The sequence below is a fragment of the Thamnophis sirtalis genome, unplaced genomic scaffold, assembly GCF_051295495.1.
Source record: "Thamnophis sirtalis isolate CommonGarterSnake01/CBP01778 unplaced genomic scaffold, rThaSir2_p1.2 scaffold_10, whole genome shotgun sequence".
Taxonomy (NCBI): Eukaryota; Metazoa; Chordata; class Lepidosauria; order Squamata; family Natricidae; genus Thamnophis; species Thamnophis sirtalis.
In genome coordinates this window covers 71,076,101-71,099,423 of record NW_028261390.1, presented here as the reverse complement: position 1 = coordinate 71,099,423, position 23,323 = coordinate 71,076,101, and the positions used below count along the sequence as shown (strand labels likewise).

Below are 23,323 nucleotides of genomic sequence, written 5' to 3'. Positions count from 1 at the left end.
TGGCACAAACCAGCAGTGGTAATTCCAGTGGTAATTGGCACCCTGGGTGCTATTCCAAAAGCACTGGAATTACATTTAAAACAGTTAAAAATTGACAAAATCACCATCGGTCAAATGCAAAAAGCCGCACTGCTTGGATCTGCACGCATATTACGAAAATACGTTACAACGTCCTAGGCCCCTGGGTGGGGCCCGACTAGTAACCAATGCCAAATCCGGCGAAACAACTGGCCGCTGCGATACAATTGTATAATAATAATAATAATACAGGAAATGACATGTGCTTTTGTAATAATAATTCCTTTTAATTTTTTTTTCCCATTTTTGTAAGCCGCCCGGAGTCCTCCGGGATTGGGCGGCATAGAAATCCAAGAAATGAAATGAAATGAAATGTATCTCTACCTTGTCGGCACGGTGCTTGGCCATGTTCGCGGTGCTAGTTTTCAGCTGCGCAGAAACCTTTTGCAGTATGTCAAACCAGCTGTGGAAAGCAAATATTAATACAGGGTGAGGATTAGCGCCCGTGATTCACACAACAATAAAGGCATTTTAGGGGGAACTGGGCTGACATTGCTTGTATGAAAGCCACAAAAGGGGGGGGGGGGGAACGCGGGACGTGGGAACGCCAGCTCCCGTTGTAAATAGGAACCGGCTGCCGAATTTTCAATCCCATCACTGCAGGGGACGCCGGAAAATTTGTTAAGAGTGAAAAATGTTCTCCCCGCTGTAGCTTTGGACAGTCACTAAGTGAACCGTCGTAAGTCGAGGACCACCTGTATTTCAATTCGTTATCTAGACACGATGGCGAAGTGGGGCCCGGTTTAGAAGGAGAAAATGAAGCTCTCACCCCGAGGTGTCCCGTTCCTGCTCGGCCTGCATCATATTCCTCAAACTTGCGTCGGCCAGGGCCTGGGTGAACTGGGTGTACGGAGCCATGAAGCAGCAGTGGTAAAGGCCCGGCCGTAAGTTGGAGGAGCCCAAGCGCTGGCATTTGCCCTGGGCTCGGCAGGAGGTGGAGGACCAGCTGTCAAACTGCGAGGCCAGGTTGGTGCCAAACAAGGTCTTGAGCAACTGGGGAAGGCGGGAAGAAGCAGCGAGGTGAAAATCACAGCCGTGTCCGAACGAGAAGGGAAGGAAAGAGAGGGAGGAGAAGGAAGAATGGAGGCGGAGAAGGCATGGAGGAGGGGGGAGGAGGGAGGAGGAAGAGGAGGAGAAAGAGAGTCATAGAGGAGGAGGAAGGAGGAGGACTGCAGGGTCCTTGGTGCTCTCTGAGCTTGGGGGTATGTATGTATGTATGTATCGATCTATATCTATCTATCTATCTCTATATCTATCTATATATCTATCTCTATCTATCTATCTATCTATCTCTATATCTATCTATCTATATCTATCTATATCTATCTATCTATATCTATCTATCTATCTATCTATCTATCTCTATATCTATCTATATCTATCTATATATCTATCTATATATCTATATCTATCTATCTCTATATCTATCTATCTATCTATCTATCTATCTATCTATCTATCTATCTATATCTATCTATCTATCTATATCTATCTCTATCTATCTATCTATCTATCTATCTATCTATATCTATCTATCTATATCTATCTATCTATCTCTCTCTCTCTATATATCTCTCTCTATATATCTATCTCTATATCTATCTCTCTATCTCTCTATCTCTATCTCTATCTCTCTCTATCTATCTCTATAGCTATCTATCTATCTCTCTCTCTATATATATATATCTATGTCTGTCTGTCTGTCTGTCTGTCTATCTATCTATCTATCTATCTATCTATCTATCTATCTATCTATCTATCATCTATCTATCTATCTATCTATCTATCTATCTATCTATCTATCTATCCAATGATCTTTCTCTCTCTCTCTCTTCCTCTTTCTTTCTCTCTCATCTGTCTGTACCTACCTATCTACCTAATCTATCTATATCTCTATATCTATCATCTCTCTCTCTCTCTGCTATCTGCTGATGCTTTATTGAGATGAAATTCATAGATCAGTCAGTGCGTAACCTCTGTCTGTAGGCTACATTTGATCTGTAGTGCTGCTGAGCTCCAACCCAATTATGACCAACTAGCCATGTCCAACTCGCCCCACAAGAGTTACCCTATATAATGGAATAGGATCATTAAAGAAAGGGTGCCAAAGAAGGGACAAAATGAAACGTGACAAAAATTAAAATATTTTAAAAATTGTTTTAAATAATTGAAGGGAATTGTTGAATTGTCCCACAGTGAGTTGTCCCATTCCAATGTATTCTCTCTCCCCCCCTCTTTATTTCTCTCCCTCGCTTTCTGTCCCTCTTTCTCACTCTCTCTCCCTTTCTCTCTCCCTCGCTCTCTTTCTCTCTCCCTTTTCCTCTTTCCCTCTCTTTCTCTTTCTTTCTCTCCCTCTCTCCTTCTTTCTATCTCTCCCTCCTTCTATCTCTTCCTTTCTCTCTCCCTCTTTATAACTCTCTCTTTCTCCCCCTTCTTTCTCCCTCCTCCTTTCCCTCTCTCTTTCTCTCTCCCTTTTCCTCTTTCCCTCTCTCCTTTCTCTCTTTCTCTTTCTTTCTCTCCATCTCTCCTTCTTTCTATCTCTCCCTCCTTCTTTCTCTCCCTCTCTTTCTCTCTCCCTCATCCTCTTTATATCTCTCTCTCTTTCTCCCCCCCCCTCTTTCTCTCTCCCCCCTTCTGCATGCTGTTTGTCCTAAACAGACCCAATTTTGAACTGAGGCCTCTACCAGGCAGTTGGGTCAAATTTGGGCTCAATTCTACACCGGGAGGGATTAAAGTAATCCATTTAGATGGATCCTGCCCGGCAGCTGACTCAAGGGAGAACTCTTCCCTGAGAAAGATGCACACACACACGTTTTAAACAGTCTCACCTGCTGAACACACACAGTTGCCATGACTGGTTCTTTGTTGAAACAGGATTTCAGGTAACACAGAATTTCTTCCACGTACTAAAAAAACAGAAAGAGGGAGTTAGGCATTGCCCAGACATCACCGAACATCATCTTCATTTAAGCGATCCCAGCATCTCTTGCGGGGTGGAGTCTGGGCAACGGAAAGTGTTTTACTGGCCCGACGCCCTTCCTGTCGCCAAAGCGGAGTTTTGTACTGCAGATGTATATTCTCAGTGTACCCAGAGAGGGAGATAAACTTCCTCCACCCAGGATCAAACTCGCAGCCTCTGAATTGTGAGGTGAGAGCTCCACCTCTAGGCCACGGCAGCCCTGAACATGCCACAGTATAAAGCGAATGATGAAACATGGGAGTTCCTCCAAGGAGGACACCCCTAGGCATGTCCAATGGTCGGAACGAGCCCAGATCCTTAATCCACCATGAAGCCTCTTTCATCCAGAGATTCAGGATCCCTGCGGAGCTCGGACACTGCATGGAAGGTCACAGGGAGCCTTCTGGGAATGCAGAGGTTTTGAGATTGTGCGTTTGGGGGGCTCACGACACACTTCGTCCTAATGCTGAGCTCTAATTCTTATCAATCAGAATAGAGGTGGAAGGGACCTTGGAGGTCTTCTAGTCCAGCCCCCTGCTCAAGCAGGAGACGCTACACCATTTCCGACAAGTGGCAGCCCAGCCTCTTCTTAGAAACCTCCAGGGATGGAGAACCCACAACTTCTGGAGGCAGCTTCTGTTTCATTGGTTAACTGTCCTCACTGTTAGGAAGTTTCTCCTCAATTCCAGGTTGGGTCTCTCCTGGATTAGTTTCCATCCATCACTTCTTGTCCTGCCCTTCTGGTGCTTTGGAAAATAAGTTGATCCCCTCTTCTTTGTGACAGCCCCTCAAATACTGGAATGCTGCTCTCATGTGTCCCCCCCACCCACATGTCCTTCTTTCCTCTAGACTAGCCAGACCCAAATCCTGCAACCGTTCTTCCTATGTTTTAGTCTCCAGGCCTTTAAATCTTCTCAGTTGCTCTTCTCTGCACTTTCCCCCAAAGTCTCAATGTTTTTTTTGTAATGTGGTGACCAAAACTGGATGCCGCATTCCAGGTGTGGCTTTACTAAAGATTTATAAATTGGTACTGATACTTCACAGGATTTTGATGCTATGTTTACACATCCAAGGATTATATTAGCTTTTTCTTTTCTTTGGAGGGAGTGGGGGTGTCAAAAGCTTGAAATGCTGACTGAGAAGACACTTTCAAAACCTTACAATGTACTTATTTATCACGTCAATTTCTAAAACTACTGCCATTTTATAGTAAAAAAAAAAAAAGAAGCTGCTGCCACAAAATGCCATAAGCATTGGTTGTTTTTTCATTTATTGTTTTTTAATAAATAATGCAAGGTGGCGAAAATAGTTGTTAACGCACCTTCTTCCTATTTTCCCCGCTGCAAAAGCCCTGCGAGCTGAATTCAAAGCTCTAAACTAGTAATATCTACATTAATTAGCATTAATTAATGCATTAATATGCGGTGACTCAGTGGCTAAGATGCTGAGCTTGTTGGTCAGAAAGGTCGGCGGTTCGAATCCCTAGTGCCGCATAACGGAGTGAGCTCCCGTGACTTGTCCCAGCTTCTGCCAACCTAGCAGTTCGAAAACACATAAAAATGCAAGTGGAAAAATAGGAACCACCTTTGGTGGGAAGGGAACAGCGTTCCATGCGCCTTCGGCGTTGAGTCATGCCGGCCACATGACCACGGAGACGTCTTAGGATAGCGCTGGCTCTTCGGCTTTGAAATGGAGATGAGCACCGCCCCCTAGAGTCGGGAACGACTAGCACATATGTGCGAGGGGAACCTTTACCTTTTACCTATGCTTTCGGATGTTCCTCTAATCGCTCTGGCTTAAGAGACATTTAAAAACATTTTTAAGCCGGCATGAACCCACCTTTCCGATGTCTTGCAGAGTTGCCAGTTCTAACATCTGAGACAGAACATCCAAAGCTGATCTCAGGAATCCCCCAAACTTTTCATTGACGTTTTGGAGATCGAGTGTAACCTAGAAAGGAAGGAAGGAAGGAAGGAAGGAAGGAAGGAAGGAAGGAAGGAAGGAAGGAAGGAAAGAAGAGAGGGAGGGAGGGAAGGAAGAAAGAAAAAAGGAAAGAAAGAAGGTAGGAAGAAAGGAAGGAAAGAATAAAGGAAAGAAGGAAGAAAGAAGGAAGGAAGGAAGGAAAAAAGGAAGGAAAGGAAGAAGAAAAGAAAGAAAAAAAGAAAGAAGGAGGGAGGGAAGGAAGGAAGAAAGAAAAAAGGAAAGAAAGAAGGAAGGAAGGAAGAAAGGAAGAAAAGAATAAGGGAAAGAAGGAAGAAAGAAGGAAGGAAGGAAAGAAGGAAGGAAAGGAAGAAGGAAAGAAAGAAAGAAAGAAAGAAAGAAAGAAAGAAGAGAGGGAGGGATGGAAGGAAGAAAGAAGAAAGGAAGGAAAGAAGGAAGAAAGAAAAGAATAAAGGAAAGAAGGAAGGAAGAAGGAAGGAAGGAAAGGAAGGAAGAAGGAAAGAAGGAAGGAAGAAGGAAAGAAGGAAGAAAGAAAGAAGAAAGGAAGGAAAGAGAGAAAGGAAGGAAGGAAGGAAGAAAGAAGGAAGGAAAGGAAGGAAGGAAGAAGGAAAGAAGGAAGGAAGGAAGGAAGAAAGAAAGGAAAGAAGGAAAGAAAGAAAGAAAGAAAGAAAGAAAGAAAGAAAGAAAGAAAGAAAGAAAGAAAGAAAGAAAGAAAGAAAGAAAGAGTAATTCCTTATTGGTCAAGTGTGATCTAATATACAAGGAATTTGCCTCTGGTTCAGAAGCTCTCAGCGTACACAGAAAACAACGAAGGGATAGGTCACATATCATAGTTACAATCATTAATCCTAAAATACGATGACAAGTGATAAATCAGAGATACCATAAGGAGAAGGAAGTAAGAAAGACGGGAAGGATAATACCAGTACAGCACTACTACATGGGTAAATATCTGTAGGCCTGAGACAAGTGCTGTGGGAAGAGGCGTTCAGCAGAATGATGGCCCGGGGATGGAGGGAAAACATGCTGGCTCGGGAATTCTGGGAGTTGAAGTCCACCAGCCATATGGTTCCCCCTTCTGCTTTCGAACCTCAGTCTTACATCGCCGTAAAATGGCTTCTACCGTACAGCACAGTGGCGTTGCCACGTGTAATGGCTTCACAGTACTCCACAAAGGGGCTCTCTCGGGTAAGGGGAAAAATCCAACATTAGAAATTATGTTTGGTCCGGACAATTTCCCCCTACAAATAAATACCCAGGCAATGCCCTATGCCAGTTCTCAGCTGCCTCCAGAGTCAGACATCAGTGAGGCAGAGGAACAGCTGGAGCCTGTTCCCAGTGTGCGCATGCCCAGAGCTGCCAGACGAAGGGAACAGCTAAAGAACAGGGCTCGACTTGGGAGTAAGGCCACAGGTGGACGGTGAATGGCCCCTCCCAGAGGAGATAAAAGAGGAGCAAAAGGGGAGTGTGCAGGAGACAATTCATTCGCTTAATTGGTTCGTGACTCTCTGAGACTCCTTGCCAAGTTCTGCAGAGATCGGCCTGGCAGCTCTCCAAGCCAGATAAGGTCTGTGACCGTAAATCCTCCCTTGAAAGACTTTGCTGGATGGGAATGAGCAGAATTCACAGTCAATTAAAAGGGGTATTTGTCGCCTGGCACAGATTGCTCAGGAAATGTAGTTTGATACCCAAAATACCTTGTAGTTGGTGTAGGTGGCCTTCAGAACGTCGTAGAGCTTGAGATACGACGGGAGATGATAGAAGTTGCCCAGAGTGGAGGAGGATTTACTTGGGGGAGCGGAGCTTGAAGTGTCGGTTGGCCTGGGAGCTTATGAATCAAAGCAGAGAGAAGAGAAATTATTTAATAACATTAAACCCTCGAGAGTTTCTTCATACAGGTAGTTCTCCTTCTAGCACTGATGATGTAACTTAGTTGGGCCATGAAACGTCTGCAAGAAAACAACCAAAGAGCACCAAGGACCCTGTTAGGGCCACAACAGCGCCCCAATATTTATGTCGTTAAAGGGAGATGTTTGTAAAGCGAGACGTTTACCCTATTTTTACGACCTTCCTTGCCACAGTTATTAAACTGAATCACTTTGATTCTTAAATCAGTAAAAGCTGATTAAGCAAATCTGGCTCCTCCATCGGCCTTTGTAAGTAGTCATTAAATGAGCCACCATTCATTAAGTGAATCACAAGTCCAAATACAACTCATCCTATGGCTGTTTTTTTTGCGAAGTTCAGGCCAAGCGCCTGTTATTAGTTTTAGAAAACAGGGAAGAATGCCAAATGACTCTTCTCAAAGAGTAAGGGAAAGGTTCCCCTCCTTGCACATGTGTGCTAGTCGTTCCCGACTCTAGGGGGCGGTGCTCATCTCCGTTTCAAAGCCGAAGAGCCAGCGTTGTCCGAAGACGTCTCCATGGTCATGTGGCCTGCATGACTCAACACCGAAGGCGCACGGAACGCTGTTCCCTTCCCATCAAAGGTGGTTCCTATTTTTCTACTTGCATTGTTTTACGTGCTTTCGAACTGCTAGGTTGGCAGAAGCTGGGACAAGTCACGGGAGCTCACTCCGTTACGCGGCGCTAGGGATTCGAACCGCCGAACTTCCAACCTTTCTGATTGATAAGCTCAGTGTCTTAGCCACCACATCCCGCTACTCAGAGTAGTTTTTAATTTTATGGTTATTTGCTCTTCTGAAGCCATTTTTTCTTTCAATTCAATTTTTTTTTTTTAATAGATTAGATTTTTATCCCATTGGTCTCCGAACCTGGGCTGTTTTCACTCGTCTTTTTGGGGCTTATGGCGACGGTGGTTTGGTCCGCAACTTCTTTCTCTTTCCCTTTGCGCCGAATTGGACTCAGCGAAGGTGGGTTGGTGAGAGACGGTAACGTCGCCTGGAAAAGCAGAATTTTTTTTTTTTAAAAACCAATCATCTTCCTCACTGCCTTCAAGACAATTAGCCATCCCTTTCGGGTGGGGCAAAGTTTAGAAGCTGTGGGTGCTTCATCCCTGGAGGATTTTAAGAGGAGATTGGGCTGAATTCCTGTCTGAAATGGAAATTGGTTCTCCTGCTTGAGCCGGGGGTTGGACTAGAAGACCTCCAAGGTCCCTTCCACCTCAGTTATTCTGTAATTCTGCTACCCCTCCCCTCCCTTCTCCATCACTGGAGGTTTTAAGAAGAGACTGGGCAGCCACCTCTCTGAAATGGTATAGGGCTCCTGCTTGAACAGAGGGGTTGGACTAGAAGACCTCCGAGGTCCCTTCCAAATCTGTTATTCTGATACTCTGCTGGCTGTTTGATTTTGCCTTTAAGTCAGTGGGGACTCCTGCATTGTTTCAACTTCCACCCTCAAAAACGACGCTATAGGGCACTGCCCTATAGACACAAGGACAGCCCCCCCCCCCGCCCGGGGCCATCACTCTGCTAAACAAATAATTCCCACAAAACTGTCAAACTATTTAGTAAGGCTGCATTAATATTATTCTTCTCATCTTTCCTATGACCTATCTCCTTTTCAACTCATGACCGTAACCTTGTTGCTTGTATCTTTATGATTTATATTGTTTTATTTAGTTTCCTAGTACAATTTATGTTCATTCTATCACTAAGTGTTGTGTCTTATGATTTATGAGGAATGTTATTTTTATGATGACTGTGATCGTGATTGATCACTTATAGGTTTTATGAACACTGAGGGCATCTGCACCAAAGACAAATTCCTTGCACTTGGCCAATAAATAATTCTATTCTATCCCTATTCTATTCTTCTAATTCTATCCTATTCCTATTCCATTCTTCTAATTCTACTCTACGCTATTATTCTAATTTTGTAACTATTCTAATTTCTAATTCTGTTCCATTCCATTCTATTCTATACTAATTTCTAATTCTATTCTATTCATATTTGTATTCTATTATTCCATTCTAGCAGATTTTTTAAAATTATTTTTTTCCCTTCTACAACACCTTAGTCATTGCATCAACATTGTTATGTCATCATACCTGTACACGTATGTAATATTTCGCTTCTATATTTACACAACTTTATACACAGTTCTATATATATATTTATATATATTGTTTTTTGGCTTAATTAATTTTATTCTTGTTTTGCAGCCATTTGTACCAATTGTTCCAAGTTTCATAATTCTATTCTATTCATATTTGTATTCTATTATTCTATTCTAGCAGATTTTTTAAAATTATTTTCTCCCTTCTACAACACCTTACAGTCATTACATCAACATTGTTATGTCATCATACCTGTACACGTATATAATATTTCGCTTCTATATTTACACACCTTTATACATAGTTCTATATATATTTATATATATGGTTGTATTTGTGCTGATAAATAAATAGAGACTAGTATAGTTCTATTTCAAGCTATTTAGCTCTCATCAGCTAGCCATACCCTTACTGGGATTTGAACCTGGGCTATATTACATACTACTGCCTAGTATGTAATATAGCCCAGGTTCAAATTCCAGTAAGGGTATGGCTAGCTGATGAGAGCTAAATAGCTTGAAATAGATCTAGTATGTAATATAAGCCCAGGTTCAAATCCCAGTAAGGGTATGGCTAGCTGATGAGAGCTAAATAGCTTGAAATAGATCTATACTAGTCTCCCTTTATTTATTTATCAGCACAAATACAACCAAATGTAACAAAAAGGCAACAGTAAAAATATTGGGTTTCTGCCTGGATGGTCTCTTGTGACGAGCCGAAGGACAGAGAATGGAAGTAGTGATCTTCCTCCCATATTTGGGCATACCGGGGGTTGTAAAAAATCTAATATATATATATTAGTTTTTTGGCTTAATTAATTTTATTCTTGTTTTGCAGCCATTTGTATGTATGTATGTATGTATGTATGTATGTATGTATGTATGTATGTATGTATGTATATAGTATGCCTAGTATGCAATAGTGTATATTGCCTAGTGTGCAATATAGCCCAGGTTCAAATACCAGTAAGGGTATGGCTAGCTGATGAGAGCTAAATAGCTTGAAATAGATCTATACTAGTCTCCCTTTATTTATTTATCAGCACAAATAAACACACACACACACACACACACACACACACATATATATATATATATATATTAGTTTTTTGGCTTAATTAATTTTATTCTTGTTTTGCAGCCATTTGTACCAATTGTTCCAAGTTTCATAATTCTATTCTATTCATATTTATATTCTATTCTAATTTCTAATTCTGTTCTATTCCGTTCCATTCTATCCCCTATTCTATTCTCTTCTAAGTTCTAATTCCATTTGTGTCCAATCACGCTTGGGCAATAAAGAATATTCGACTGCCACTTTGAACAGTCATTAAATAAACTCTTTTAAGTCGAGGGCTACCTGTGCAACAAAGTCTTACGCTCCCCTTAGCTAAAAACGAGCCAGCAATGTCACTGACAGACAAGAAGCGTACCTTTAGTGTCGGGCCAGGAACGACATCATCCAATATGTGGGAACAAATATTCACGATCTTCAGCAAGTGGGAAAACAGGTGATCGACCAACAGAGCGAGCGTCCGGTCTGAGAGGGAGGCCCACGAGTCCTCTTGCTTAGCAGCTGGAATACTGGCTTCGTCCTCGCTGTGCGTCCAGGGGTTTTGCAAAGATTTGGAGGCAGTGGCTGAAAGCATGACAGGCACTTAAAAATCCAAATAACTAACTTTGATTCGGTTTTTTTTTAACCGATGATTAGGTAGATTTCTTGTTATAGAACAGAATAACAAAGAGTTGGAAGGGGCCCGGGAGGTCTTCTAGTCCAACCCCCTGCTTAGGCAGGAAACCCTATAGCCTTTCAGTTTATATTATGATGTAAAAGTAAAAAAGTTGAGTTTGTATGATTATAAAATAACAGTTTTTATTATCATGTAAAACAGTTGAGTTTATAGGATTATAAAATAATAGTTTTTATTATTATGTAAGTGTGAAAAGTTGAGTTTATAGGATTATAAAATAATAGTTTTTATTATTACGTGAAACAGTTGAGTTTATACGATTATAAAATAATAGTTTTTATTATTATGTAGAAGTAAAAAGTTGAGTTTCTATGATTATAATAGTTTTTATTATTATGTAAAACTAAAAAGTTGAGCTTGTATGATTATAAAATAATAGTTTTTATTATTATGTAAAACAGTTGAGTTTATAGGATTATAAAATAAGTTTTTATTATTATGTAAAGTAAAACGTTGAGTTTGAATGATTATAAAATAATAGTTTTTTATTATTACATAAAACTAAAAAGTTGAATTTGTATGACTATAAAATAATAGTTTTTATTATTATGTAAAAGTGAAAAGTTGAGTTTATAGGATTATAAAATAATAGTTTTTATTATTATGTAAAAGTGAAAAGTTGAGTTTATAGGATTATAAAATAATAGTTTTTATTATTACATAAAAGTGAAACGTTGAGTTTGTATGATTATAAAATAATAGTTTTTATTATTATGTAAAGTAAAAAGTTGAGTTTGAATGATTATAAAATAATAGTTTTTTATTATTACATAAAACTAAAAAGTTGAATTTGTATGATTATAAAATAATAGTTTTTATTATTATGTAAAACAGTTGAGTTTATACGATTATAAAATAATAGTTTTTATTATTATGTAAAACTAAAAAGTTGAGTTTCTATGATTATAAAATAAGATTTTATTATTATGTAAAACTTAAAAGTTGAGTTTGTATGGTTATAAAACAATAGTTTTTATTACGAAAAAGTTATTATGAGAAGAACGAGAAGGAGGAGGAGGAGGTGGGGGGTTCCTCGGTTATTTAAAACCTGCGAGTGAAAATTAAATATTTTTCTCACCTGCCAGCAAATTCCCAGCCAGGATCAAGGCGTCTTGGTGGGCGGAGAGATCCAGAGGGAACGAAGCGGAGGAGAGGAGGGAGAGCAGCAGGCCAACCATCCCAATGGCGCTCTTCTCCTGAATCTCTTCCACGCCTCCCGAGTTAGAAAAACTGGAATTCAATTTGAAATCATCAGCTTCCATCGTGGGGGTTAAATCAACGATGGCGCAGAGCAAATGCTCTCTAGATCTTCCAGGTCAGCGTTGTCCCAAAGGTCATTTTTTTTTCAAGAGGCAACTGGACCTTCTTTATTTTTCCTCGAAGGTGTTTTGCTTCTCATCCAAGAAGCTTCTTCAGTTCTGACCGGATGTTGGGGAAGGGAAGGGATTGATACTCCTTGCAGACAGCTGGTCATTTGCATCCTTTGAGAGGGTCGTTGAGGCCACTTGGAGGCTTATCTGTGTCATCAAAGAAGCCATCCATGTCAAAACTGAACATCCCTCGCTCGACAGAGGGGGGGGGGATATGACATCATCTATCTCCAGTCTACCACACAAAGTCCTTTCAGCCGTTCCAAGGAGGCTCCACGCCCCTTCACACCACTTGGGTGACCCCCGAGGACACAAATAAGTCTCCAAGTAGCCTCAAGGACTCTCTCAAAGGATGCAAATGACCAGCTGTAGATGCAAGGAGTGTTAATCCTTCCGTCTCCTCACCATTCAGTTGGAGCTGAAGAAGCTTTCTGGGCGAGAAGAAAAAACAGAACATCTAGTAGCCTCTTGGAAAAAAACAAAACACCTAGTAGAGTTTAGTTTGTTGTTTATTTGGGACGACTAACATTCATCCCACAAGAAGGGTGTGACCTGCTATCCTGATTGTGTGAGGTTTTGCAAGGACTCTGCAAGGACCTGCGTGGCTTCCCCCCCAAAATTGTTCTTATGGGACACATCACCCTCAGGGGACAGAATAATTCATTGGAGTGGGCAGAGGTAGCACAGTGGTTAGAGTGCAGTACTGCAGGCCACTTCAGCTGACTGTTATCTGCAGTTCAGCGGTTCAAATCTCACCGGCTCAAGGTTGACTCAGCCTTCCATCCTTCCGAGGTGGGTAAAATGAGGACCCGGATTGTTGTTGGTGGAAATATGCTGACTCTGTAAACCGCTTAGAGAGGGCTGAAAGCCCTATGAAGCGGTAGATAAGTCTAACTGCTATTGCTATTGCTATTCTCCTGCCTGCAATTTGGCACTTCGAATCTGACCAGGCTCAAGGTTGACTCAGCCTTCTGTCCTTCCAAGGTGGGTAAAATGAGGAGCCAGATTGTTGGGGGCCAGAGGCTGACTGTAAACCGCTTAGAGAGGGCTGTAAAGTGGTATATAAGTCTAAGTGCTATTGCTAGTCCTTCCTTCCTTCCTTCCTTCCTTCTCTCCCAGTGGTTAGACTGAACTATTGCAGGTTAACTCTGCCCACTGCCAGCAGTTCGATCCTGAGAGGCTCAAGTTTGACTCAGCCTTCCATCCTTTTGAGGTGGGTAAAAGGAGGACCTGGATTGTTGGGGGCAAGAGGCTGAATCTGTGAACCATTTAGGGAAGGCTGCAAAAGCACTATGAAGTGGTATATAAGTCTAAGTGCTACTGCTAGTCCATCCATCCTTCCCTCCCTCCCCTCCTTCCCAGTGGTTAGAATGCAATACTGCAGGCTAACTCTGCCGACTGCCAGTAGTTCGATCCTGACTGGCTCAAGGTTGACTCAGCCTTCCATCCTTCTAAGCTCAGGAAAATGAGAAACCCAGATTGTTGGGAACGACTTTGTAAACCACCTAGAGAGGATTGTGAAGCGGTATATAAGTCTAAGCGCTATTGCTAACTGTGGTAAGGGACCAAAAGCAACAAGCCATACATGTTTTACAGATCAGCTCCAGGATTACCCAGCCAGCACGGGAGTTGACGTCTGCAACTCTTCTAGTTGCCACAGTTGGGGACCCCCCTGCTCTGGATTCCCTTTCCAGTACGCGAAAGCAAATGAGTTGCAACTTACCCACAGTGCCATCCCACATTCCAGGTGCACACCGGAAACGCTGAGGACAAAAGACACAATGCTTCGCAGCAGCCAAACTGGGGGAGAAAAAAAACCCAGGAAGGAAAAATATTATAATGGTGGTGGTATTTACTGGTTCTCCAAACTACTCAAACTTTCCACTACTGGTTATATATATGGTGTGTCTTATGCTCCGAAAAATAGGGTATATATATACATACCGTATTTTTCGGAGCATAAGACACACCTTTATCTATATCTATCTATCTATCTATCTATCTATCTATCTATCTATCTATCTATCTATCTATCTATCTATCATCTATCTATCTATCTATCTATCTATCTATCTATCTATCTATCTATCTATCTATGTTGTATTTGTGCTAATAAATAACTCTCTCTCTCTCTCTCTCTCTCTCTCTCTCTATATATATATATATATATATATATGTGTGTGTGTGTGTGTGTGTGTGTGTGTGTGTGTGTGTGTGTGTGTGTGTGACTTATGCTCCGAAAAATACAGTATGTATATGTATGTATGTATGTATGTATGTATGTATGTATGTATGTATGTATGTATGTACATACCATATTTTTCGGAGCACAAGACACACCTTTTTCCCTCAAAAAAGAGGGTGAAAATCTGGGAGCGTCTGATACACTAAATACAGCATTTTTGTCCTCCAGAAACCCCGCCCCCTTTGCAAAAATGGGCGTGCATAGCCTTTAGGAGGCTTCCAGAGTGCTCCTGGGAGCTGGGGAGGGCAAAAATGAGCAAAATATGGGCTATATTTTGTACGTTTGTGCCCCCCCCCCCAGCCCCCAGGAGCACTCTATAAGCCTCGTAAAGGCTATCCATGCACTTTTTTGGGGAGGGGGAAAACGGGCCCGTTTTTGCAAAAAGCAAGCGGCTGAATTTTGATCACGTGACCAGGGGGAGGCTGAAAAGCGCCCATGAGTCGCCTTCCTCAGGGACGCCGTTACTCCAAATGGTCGCTAAACGAGCTGTCGTAGGTCGGGGACAACCTGTACTGACCTCACGGACCCCCCCCCAATCGAAACTCACAGTCAGAGATCTGGAGGGTGAGGTGGTCAAGGCATGAGACACGGCCGAGATCACCCTGGAAAGGTTTTTCTCCACCGTCACGTCGGCTGGGCTGGGCAAAAGATTGTATCCTCTGTAGGTTCTAAAACAACATGAATGCCCCTCATTAAACATTTCTTACCAAACTTCAATAAATTCCTGGTTAAGGAGGAAGAAAAGCACATTTAACTGATGGTTACATCACTTCCACTGGAGATTTTATTCTACCCCCAAGAGGTGCTCCGTTCAATCCAGAATAGAGCTGAAGGGACCTTGGAGGTCTTCTAGTCCAACCCCCTGCTCAAGCAGGAGACCTTATACCATCTCAGACAAACGACAGTCCAGCCTCTTCTTAAAAAGGTCCAGTGATGGAACCCCGACAACTTTGGAAGGCAACTTCTGTCCCACTGGTGAATTGTCCTCACTGTTAGGAAGTTTCTTCTTAATTCCACGTTGCTTCTCTCTGACTTATTTCCCGTCATCCTTTCTTGTCTTACCTTCAGTTGCTTTGGAGAAGTTGACCCCCCTCTTCTATGTGGCAGCCCCTCAAATACTGGAAGACGGTTCCACCACAAAACCGCGCTCGATTAAACCGCGCCCGACTAAACCACGTCGCTGACGTCATCAACAGGGCGACAACAGCGCGGAGACAGAACCACGCTGTAAACCCTAAGCCTAAAATTAACCCCTAAACCTAAACCTAACCCCCCTAAACCTAATCCTAAACCTAACCCTTAACATAACCCTAAACCTAATCCTAAACCTAATCCTAAACCTAACCCTAACCCTTAACCTAACCCTAAACCTAACCCTAAACCTAATCCTTAACCTAACCCTAAACCTAATCCTTAACCTAACCCTAAACCTAACCCTTAACCTAACCCTAAACCTAACCCTAAACCTAATCCTAAACCTAACCCTTAACCTAACCCTAAACCTAACCCTAAACCTAACCCTTAACCTAACCCTAAACCTAACCCTAAACCTAACCCTTAACCTAACCCTAACCCTAAACCTAACCCTAAACCTAACCCTTACCTTAAGTTGAATCGGCTTGCTTTCAAAGCGCTATTTAAAGCGCCCTTCTTTCTCCGCGCTGGCTGTTGTCGCCCTGTTGATGACGTCAGCGACACGGTTTAGTCAGGCGCGGCTTAGTCGAGCGCGGTTTTGACGGGTCACGCTGGAAGACTGCTATCATGTCCCCCCTGGTCCTTCTTTTCTCTGGAACGGTCATACCGTGTTCCTGCAACCGTTCTTCGTAAGTTTAGCCTCCGGCCCCCTTATCATCTTAGTCTCACTTCTCTGCACTTTCCCCCAAAGTCTCAACATCTTCTCTCTAATGTAGTGGCCAAAACCGGATGCAATGTTCCAGATGTGGCCTTACTATAGGGCTTTATAAAACGGCACTTCACCCGATTTTGATTCTACGCCTCTGTTTATACAACCGAGGATTGTGTTGGCTTTTTGGGCTGCCGCCGCACACGGCTGGCTTGTGTTTGAGGGATCGTCCACTGGGACTCCAAGGTCTCGCTCCGTTTGCAGCCGGGAACCTAATTTGCCGAATTGTTCAGCTGTTAAAACTCCAGCCGTTTTAAGAATGCAACTTAAACTCGGCGACAGGTTTATCCTTAGGCAAAAGAAAGAGGCGAGTAAAATATCAGGTTCTCCTCGCGAATGAAAAAAAAAAAAAGGGAGAGAGGAGAGGAGAGCATGCACAGCTTTGGGAGGCTTATAGAGTGCTCCTAGCCCTCCCCCAAAAAAAACAATAAAAAAATGACCCGTTTTTCGCAAAAATGGGTTGTTTTTTTGCAATAAAGGGAGGGGCATGCAGAGGGTTTGGGAGGCCTGTAGTGTGTTCCAGGGGGTTGGGGGGGGAGGAGAGGAGAGGAGAAAGGAAAGGGGAAAGTGGAGGGGAAAGGAAAAGAAAGAGGAAAGGGCAGAGGAGAAAGGAGAAAAGAAAGGAGAGAGAGGAGTGGAAAAAGGAAGGGGGAAAGGGAAAAGGGGAGGGGAGGGGGAAAGGAAAGGAAAAGAAAGAGGAAAAGGGAGAGGAGAAAGGGGAAAAGAAAGGAGAGAGAGGAGTGGAAAAAGGAAGGCGGAAAGGAAAAAGGGGAGGGGGAAAGGATAAGAAAGAGGAGAGAGAGGAGAGGAGAAATGGGATATAAGTGAAGGGAAAGGAAAAGAAAGAGGGGAAAGGGAATGGAATGGAAAAGAACAGAGTTGGAAGGGACTTTGGAGGTCCTCTAGTCCAACCCCCTGCCTAGGCAGGAAACCCTACACCACTTCAGACAAATGGATATCCAACATCATCTTAAACACATCTTGTGTTGGAGCATTCACATCCTCTGGAGGCAAATTGTTCCACTGGTTAATTGTTCTAATGGTCAGGAAATTCCTCCTTAGTTCTCGGCTGCTTCTCTCATTCCCGGAATGAGAGGTTTATTATTCCCCGCTAAGCGCGGCTCTACCTCGTGATGGTGCTCACTGCAAACTGGGAAGCCGGCGGGGTTTCGTGCATCAGGAGCTTCAGGTAGACGCTGCTTTGCTCCTTGGCCAGCGCTACGACCGGATCGGCCTGCCCTGCGTCACAACTGTAGAACAGCTTTGGGATCAGCCTGTGAGAAACAAGGGAGAGGAACGAGGAGGGCCCCCCTTTTTCACTAAGAAAAAAAACAGGGACACCCTCCTTTTTATGGTGATAAGCAACCACTTTCATTCTTACCATTCAATATCCAGCTTTTTGCCTACAGGAACACCCCAAACCCTTCCCGCATATGAGAATATAAACTTTCTACTTTTGGGAACTCTTTTAAGATGTATTTTGGAATACCTCTGCGGTTTTTCCATGATACATGTTCCATATTAAACCCCTGCCTGTTGACAATTATTATTCCCAAAGTGTAATTCCAATTATGCAGAGCCGAGGTGGCGCAGTGGTTAGGGTGCAGTACTGCAGGCCACTTCAGCTGACTGCTATCTGCAGTTCGGCGGTTCAAATCTCACCGGCTCAGGGTTGACTCAGCCTTCCATCCTTCCGAGGTGGGTGAAATGAGGACCCAGATTGTTGTTGGGGACAATATGCTGACTCTGTAAACCGCTTAGAGAGGGCTGGAAGCCCTATGAAGTGGTATATAAGTCTAACTGCTATTGCTATGGCTATCAGATTTACAGTATATTTTTTTAAATTATTTGTAAAAAAAAAAGTAAGGTTTATCCTAGATACACTGGAATATTATGAAATTCACCCAGGAAAACAAATGATGCTGATTTTTATAAAGGCACAGAAAGCATTTGACAATGTAAATTGGCAATTTATGATGCAACAGTTAGAACTGTCTGGATTTTGGAGAGAAAGTCATAAATATGATTAAGACAGATTTACACTATAGGCTACCTTTCTGTGAAAAAACATAAGCACAGACAAAGTGGGGCAAGAGCAGAAAAATTAAGGTTCACTGAACGAATACCTTATTAAAGCAGCCGCGGCTACACGCCTGACCCTGGGGTCTTCGTCACCCAGGAGAGAAATGACCACTTCCTTCAGAACCCGATCCTGAAGTTTTAACAGCTGTGGGAGGGAAAAGAGGAGCGCAGAGACCGATCAAGAAAAGCTGTTTTTAAGGGGCTTATAGACCCCACGTATAATTCTCAAAATAACGACACATTAAGTAAGACAGAAGTCCGTTGTTGGGTTCTATCTTAAAAGGATGCTAAAATCCAAGAACGAATTTGTGAGAGTCTTCCATGTAGTTTTCTTTGTTCTTCCCCACCCACAGGCAGAAATCTCGCCAAAGTAGACTTACTTAAAACATTCAACGCACACAGGTAGTCCTCGACTTACAACAGTTCACTCAGTGACCGTACAAAGTTACAGCTGCCCTGAAAAAAGTGATTTAGGTTCACTTTTTTCACACTTATGACCGTTGCAGCGTCCCGGGGTCATGTGATCCCCTTCTGACAAGCAGTCAATGGGGGAAGCCAGATTCACTTAACAACTGTGCTACTAACTTATCCACTGCAGTGATTCACTTAACAACCGTGGCAAGAAAGGTCGTGAAATGGGGAAAGTTCACTTAACAGATGTCTCGAAATGTTGGCCTCAACTCTGGTCGTAAAGTCTGGGACTACCTATCTTCTGGAAACGATCAGGGAGGATCTGCCTTCACCCTCTTTCTCTGACGCAAACTATCTGAACTGAATTGTCTCTTGTTCCTCTGGAATGTTCTGACCGAGGTTTCCCAAGAGCATGAAGCAAACTCCTGGTCCCGACAAAAAACTATTTTATTGACTGTGAATTCTGCTCATTCACATCCAGAAAAGTCTTTCAAGGGAGGATTTACAGTCACAGACCTTATCTGGCTTGGAGAGCTGCCAGGCCGAGATCTGCAGAACTTGGCAAGGAGCCTCCGAGAGTTATGAACCAATTAAGGGAACTAATGGTCTCCTGCAAACTCCACTCCCCTTTCGCTCCTCTTTTATTTCTTCTGGGAGGGGCCATTCACCATCCACCTGTGGCTTTACTCCCGAGTTGGCCCTTGTTCCTTAAATGTTCCCTTCTCCTGATAGCTCTGCGCATGTGCATACTGGGAACAGGCTCCAGCTGTTCCTCTGCCCCACTGATGTCTGACTCTGAAGGCAGCTGATAACTGGCATAGGGCCCTGGCCCCCTCTCTGCCTCCGACACAGAGCCCTCCTCCGAGCCTTCCCCAGCCCCCAGGACTGGCCCATGCTCCTCCCCAACCTCCTCACTCTCTGACTCAGCTGCTAACTATTCTGGAGACTGGTGGGCCACAACACAGAGTGCAGCCTCTCCCTCCCGGGAATCCAGACTGCGTTCCACCACACCAACTCTCCGATAAACTTTACACGAAGGAGAACAAGCTGGAAGAGAAGCTCTCTTTGGATGCACTAATAACTATTTTTCTGTCATTCTGAGCAGCCGTGAAACCAAGCATACAAACCCCTACCCACGTTGGCGCCACCTCAACCTGATTAGTTACTCACCCCGGTGTAATGACGAGCCCCTCTATGCTGGTTGCTGTCCCTCTCTTCCAAAAACTGGATTAGCCTTAGCAGCAAAAGGAGATAAAGGCACTGTTACGGTTAAGGATAACGTTAGATCACCATCGTCTTTTTAACGAACTCATAATCCCTTGCGGGGAGGAGTCACGGCAACTGAATGGAGCTAGCAGAGCGTTTTAATGGCCGGATGCCCTTCCTGACGCCAATGTGGAGTTTTATTCAGTAGATACCGTATTTTTCGGACTATAAGACGCACCGCAGTATAAGACACCATGATTTTGAAGAGGTAAATTTTTTAAAAAAAGGTTTTGCACTCTGCAGGCCTCCCAAGCCCTCTGCACGCCTTGTTTTTTCCACACAATAAAAGGGCATGCACAGCTTTGGGAGGCTTATAGAATGCTCCAAGGGGCTTGGACCCCCCCAAAACGATCAAAAAATGACCCGTTTTTCGCAAAAAAAGGTCATTTTTTTGCAAAAAAAGGGGGGCATGCAGAGGGTTTGGGAGGCCTTTAGAGTGTTCCTAGGGGTTGGGGGGGCAAAAATGAAAAAAAACGGCCCATTTTTTGCCCTCCCCAGCCCCCAGAAGCACTTTGCAAGCCTCCCAAACCCTCTGCATTTTTGCAAAGGGGGGGGGGTGGTTCGGTAAGCCAAAAACGCTGTATTCAATGTATAAGACGCACTCAGATTTTCATCCTCTTTTTTGGGGGGTGGGGGTGCGTCTTATACTCCGAAAAAATATGGTATATTCTCATTGTGCCCAGAGAGACAGAAATATCCACCTCTACCCAGGATCGAACTCACAGCCTCCTAATTGTGAGGTGACAGCGCCACCTCTAGGCCACCGCACCACTCTCTAAGCATAACGTTAGATGGTAAAAGAGAATATAATTTATCGGGGGTGGGGGGGAAGGAATTTACAGCTGCTTACCGAAAATCTATTTCCGCCACCGTTTCCAGAAGCTCCGTCCTAACCAGCCAGTAGGAGCTGTTCCTCAGGAGAAGGAGGTCAACCAGCAATTGCAACCCCAAGGAACTGTGGCTGCTGCCGCACAGGCTCATGATGCAGTGCTGGAAACAGAAAGGTTTCATTGCTTTCATCAATACTTAGTAACTCGGGGGTTTAATCAACATTCTTTGCTTTCGCGCCTAATTAACCAGATTCAGCTTTGCTTCGCTACTATTCGTTTGTAATTAGTAAAAGTACACTTAATCTCAAGCAAATGGAGTTGAGTGGTTTCTTTCCTGATTATTAAATGAGGTAGCATCTGACAAGAACTCACAACCTCCTGATTATGAGATGAGAGACCCACCTCTAGGCCACCGCACGACTCTCCTTTGAGGTGGTACATTGGCCGTGGCGAATTGCCATAGACCCTCACAAGACACTTGGTGGGCCTTGAGGAAGAGGTTTTAAAAGTATTTCCTTACCCTCACAGCTATGCAGGCCAGTTTGCAAGTGACCGAAGACTCGTCTTGTAGGCTCTTTTGCAGCAAGGAGACGCACTCCACCAGCGTCCCTGGAGGGAGAGGAGAGCAGAGGTCATGCACCCTTCATCGGAACACTTTCGGGCGCAAAATCCAACTCTTCCCTCTCCCACGGTTACCTGTGGATGCCTTTATGTTTTCCAGCCAGCTCTCCACACTGAAGCAAGACTGGACGAGGATGGAATAAATGATGGTTCCGCATAAAATGGCCGTCGTTCCTCTGATCTGGGGGTCTCCATGGTCGATGTAATTCACAATGTCCTTCACGGTCTGCTCCTCTAGAAAAAGAAATCAGGGTAGATCAATGTAGAAATAATCCACCCACGGGTGCAAATTACGAACTAGGTCAGGAATCAGATTATGGATTTAACAGAGTCGGAAGGGGCCTTTGTAGGTCATCTGGTCCAGCCCCCTGCCCAAGCAGGAGACCCTACACCATTGTCGACAGAGGACGGTCCAGTCTCTTCTTGAAAGCCTCCAGTGATGGAGGAGGGAGGGATGGAGAAGGGAGGAAGGAAGGAAAGCAAGGAAAGAGATCTTCTAGTCCAACCCCTTACTCAAGCTCAACCCTATGCCATTTCACATGCATGGCTGTCCACTGTCTTCCTAAAAGGTGATGAAGCACCTACAACTTCCAAACTTTGCCCCACCCAAACCTAATAGTCTCGAAGGCAGTGAGTATGACTTTTTTTTAAAATTAAAATTATTTAATTATTATTTAATTATTTTAGGACTTCTGTCACCACATTAGTTGAGCGAAATCACTGCAGTTGTTAAATTAATAACCTGCTTGTTAAGTGAATCTTGCTTCCCGGTTGACTTTGCGCAGAAGGCAGAGGAGAGGAGAGCGCTGGAAATCTATGGGCCAGTCTTCGGGACAGAAGAGCCACCGCTGCTAGCGAAGACCCCACCCTAGCTCTGGGGATCAAAGGCAGGGGGCGGAGATGACTAGATGTGGCAGAGGAGAGGAGAGCAGTGGAAATCTATGGGCCGGTCCTTGGGACAGAAGAGCCACCGCTGCTAGCGAAGACCCCACCCTAGCTCTGGGGATGAAAGGCAGGGGGCGGAGATGAATAGATGTGGCAGAGGAGAGGAGAGCAGTGGAAATCTATGGGCCGGTCCTCGGGACGGAAGAGCCACCGCTGCTAGCAAAGGCCCCCTCCTAACTCTGGGGATAAAAGGCCGGGGACGGAGATGAATAGATGGGGCAGAGGAGAGGAGAGCGGTGGAAATCTATGGGCCGGTCCTCGGGACGGAAGAGCCACCGCTTGTAGCGAAGACCCCCCCTCCTAACTCTGGGGATCAAAGGCAGGGGGCAGAGATAAATAGATGTGGCAGAGGAGAGGAGAGAGAGCAGGGGAAATCTATGGGCCGGTCCTCAGGACGGAAGAGCCACTGCTGCTAGCAAAGCCCCCCTCCTAACTCTGGGGATAAAAGGCAGGGGACGGAGATGAATAGATGTGGCAGAGGAGAGGAGAGCGGTGGAAATCTATGGGCCGGTCCTCGGGACGGAAGAGCCACTGCTGCTTGTGAAACCCCCCCTCCTAACTCTGGGGATCAAAGGCAGGGGGCAGAGATAAATAGATGTGGCAGAGGAGAGGAGAGAGAGCAGGGGAAATCTATGGGCCGGTCCTCAGGACGGAAGAGCCACCGCTGCTAGCAAAGCCCCCCTCCTAACTCTGGGGATAAAAGGCAGGGGGTGGAGATGAATAGATGTGGCAGAGGAGAGGAGAGCGGTGGAAATCTATGGGCCGGTCCTCGGGACGGAAGAGCCACTGCTGCTTGTGAAACCCCCCCTCCTAACTCTGGGGATCAAAGGCAGGGGGCAGAGATAAATAGATGTGGCAGAGGAGAGGAGAGAGAGCAGGGGAAATCTATGGGCCGGTCCTCGGG

General features: G+C 44.2%; 1 protein-coding gene across 3 annotated transcripts in view; it reads right to left on the bottom strand.

The window, feature by feature from the left end:
* HTT (huntingtin) overlaps positions 1 to 23,323 on the bottom strand; it is a 94,555-nt gene that overhangs the window by 51,752 nt on the left and 19,480 nt on the right. For all 3 annotated transcript variants that reach the window (XM_087724874.1, XM_087724875.1, XM_087724876.1), the window contains 16 exons: positions 21,550 to 21,708; positions 21,374 to 21,462; positions 20,874 to 21,013; positions 19,928 to 19,991; positions 18,391 to 18,491; positions 17,392 to 17,538; positions 14,909 to 15,029; positions 13,840 to 13,916; positions 11,825 to 11,976; positions 10,429 to 10,634; positions 7,752 to 7,878; positions 6,676 to 6,806; positions 4,877 to 4,987; positions 2,907 to 2,984; positions 848 to 1,071; positions 403 to 481 (listed from right to left, as the gene is read on the bottom strand). In XM_087724874.1, coding sequence (XP_087581000.1) covers positions 403 to 481; positions 848 to 1,071; positions 2,907 to 2,984; positions 4,877 to 4,987; positions 6,676 to 6,806; positions 7,752 to 7,878; positions 10,429 to 10,634; positions 11,825 to 11,976; positions 13,840 to 13,916; positions 14,909 to 15,029; positions 17,392 to 17,538; positions 18,391 to 18,491; positions 19,928 to 19,991; positions 20,874 to 21,013; positions 21,374 to 21,462; positions 21,550 to 21,708 — 2,006 coding nt within the window. The remainder of the gene's footprint in view (positions 1 to 402; positions 482 to 847; positions 1,072 to 2,906; positions 2,985 to 4,876; positions 4,988 to 6,675; positions 6,807 to 7,751; positions 7,879 to 10,428; positions 10,635 to 11,824; positions 11,977 to 13,839; positions 13,917 to 14,908; positions 15,030 to 17,391; positions 17,539 to 18,390; positions 18,492 to 19,927; positions 19,992 to 20,873; positions 21,014 to 21,373; positions 21,463 to 21,549; positions 21,709 to 23,323) is intronic.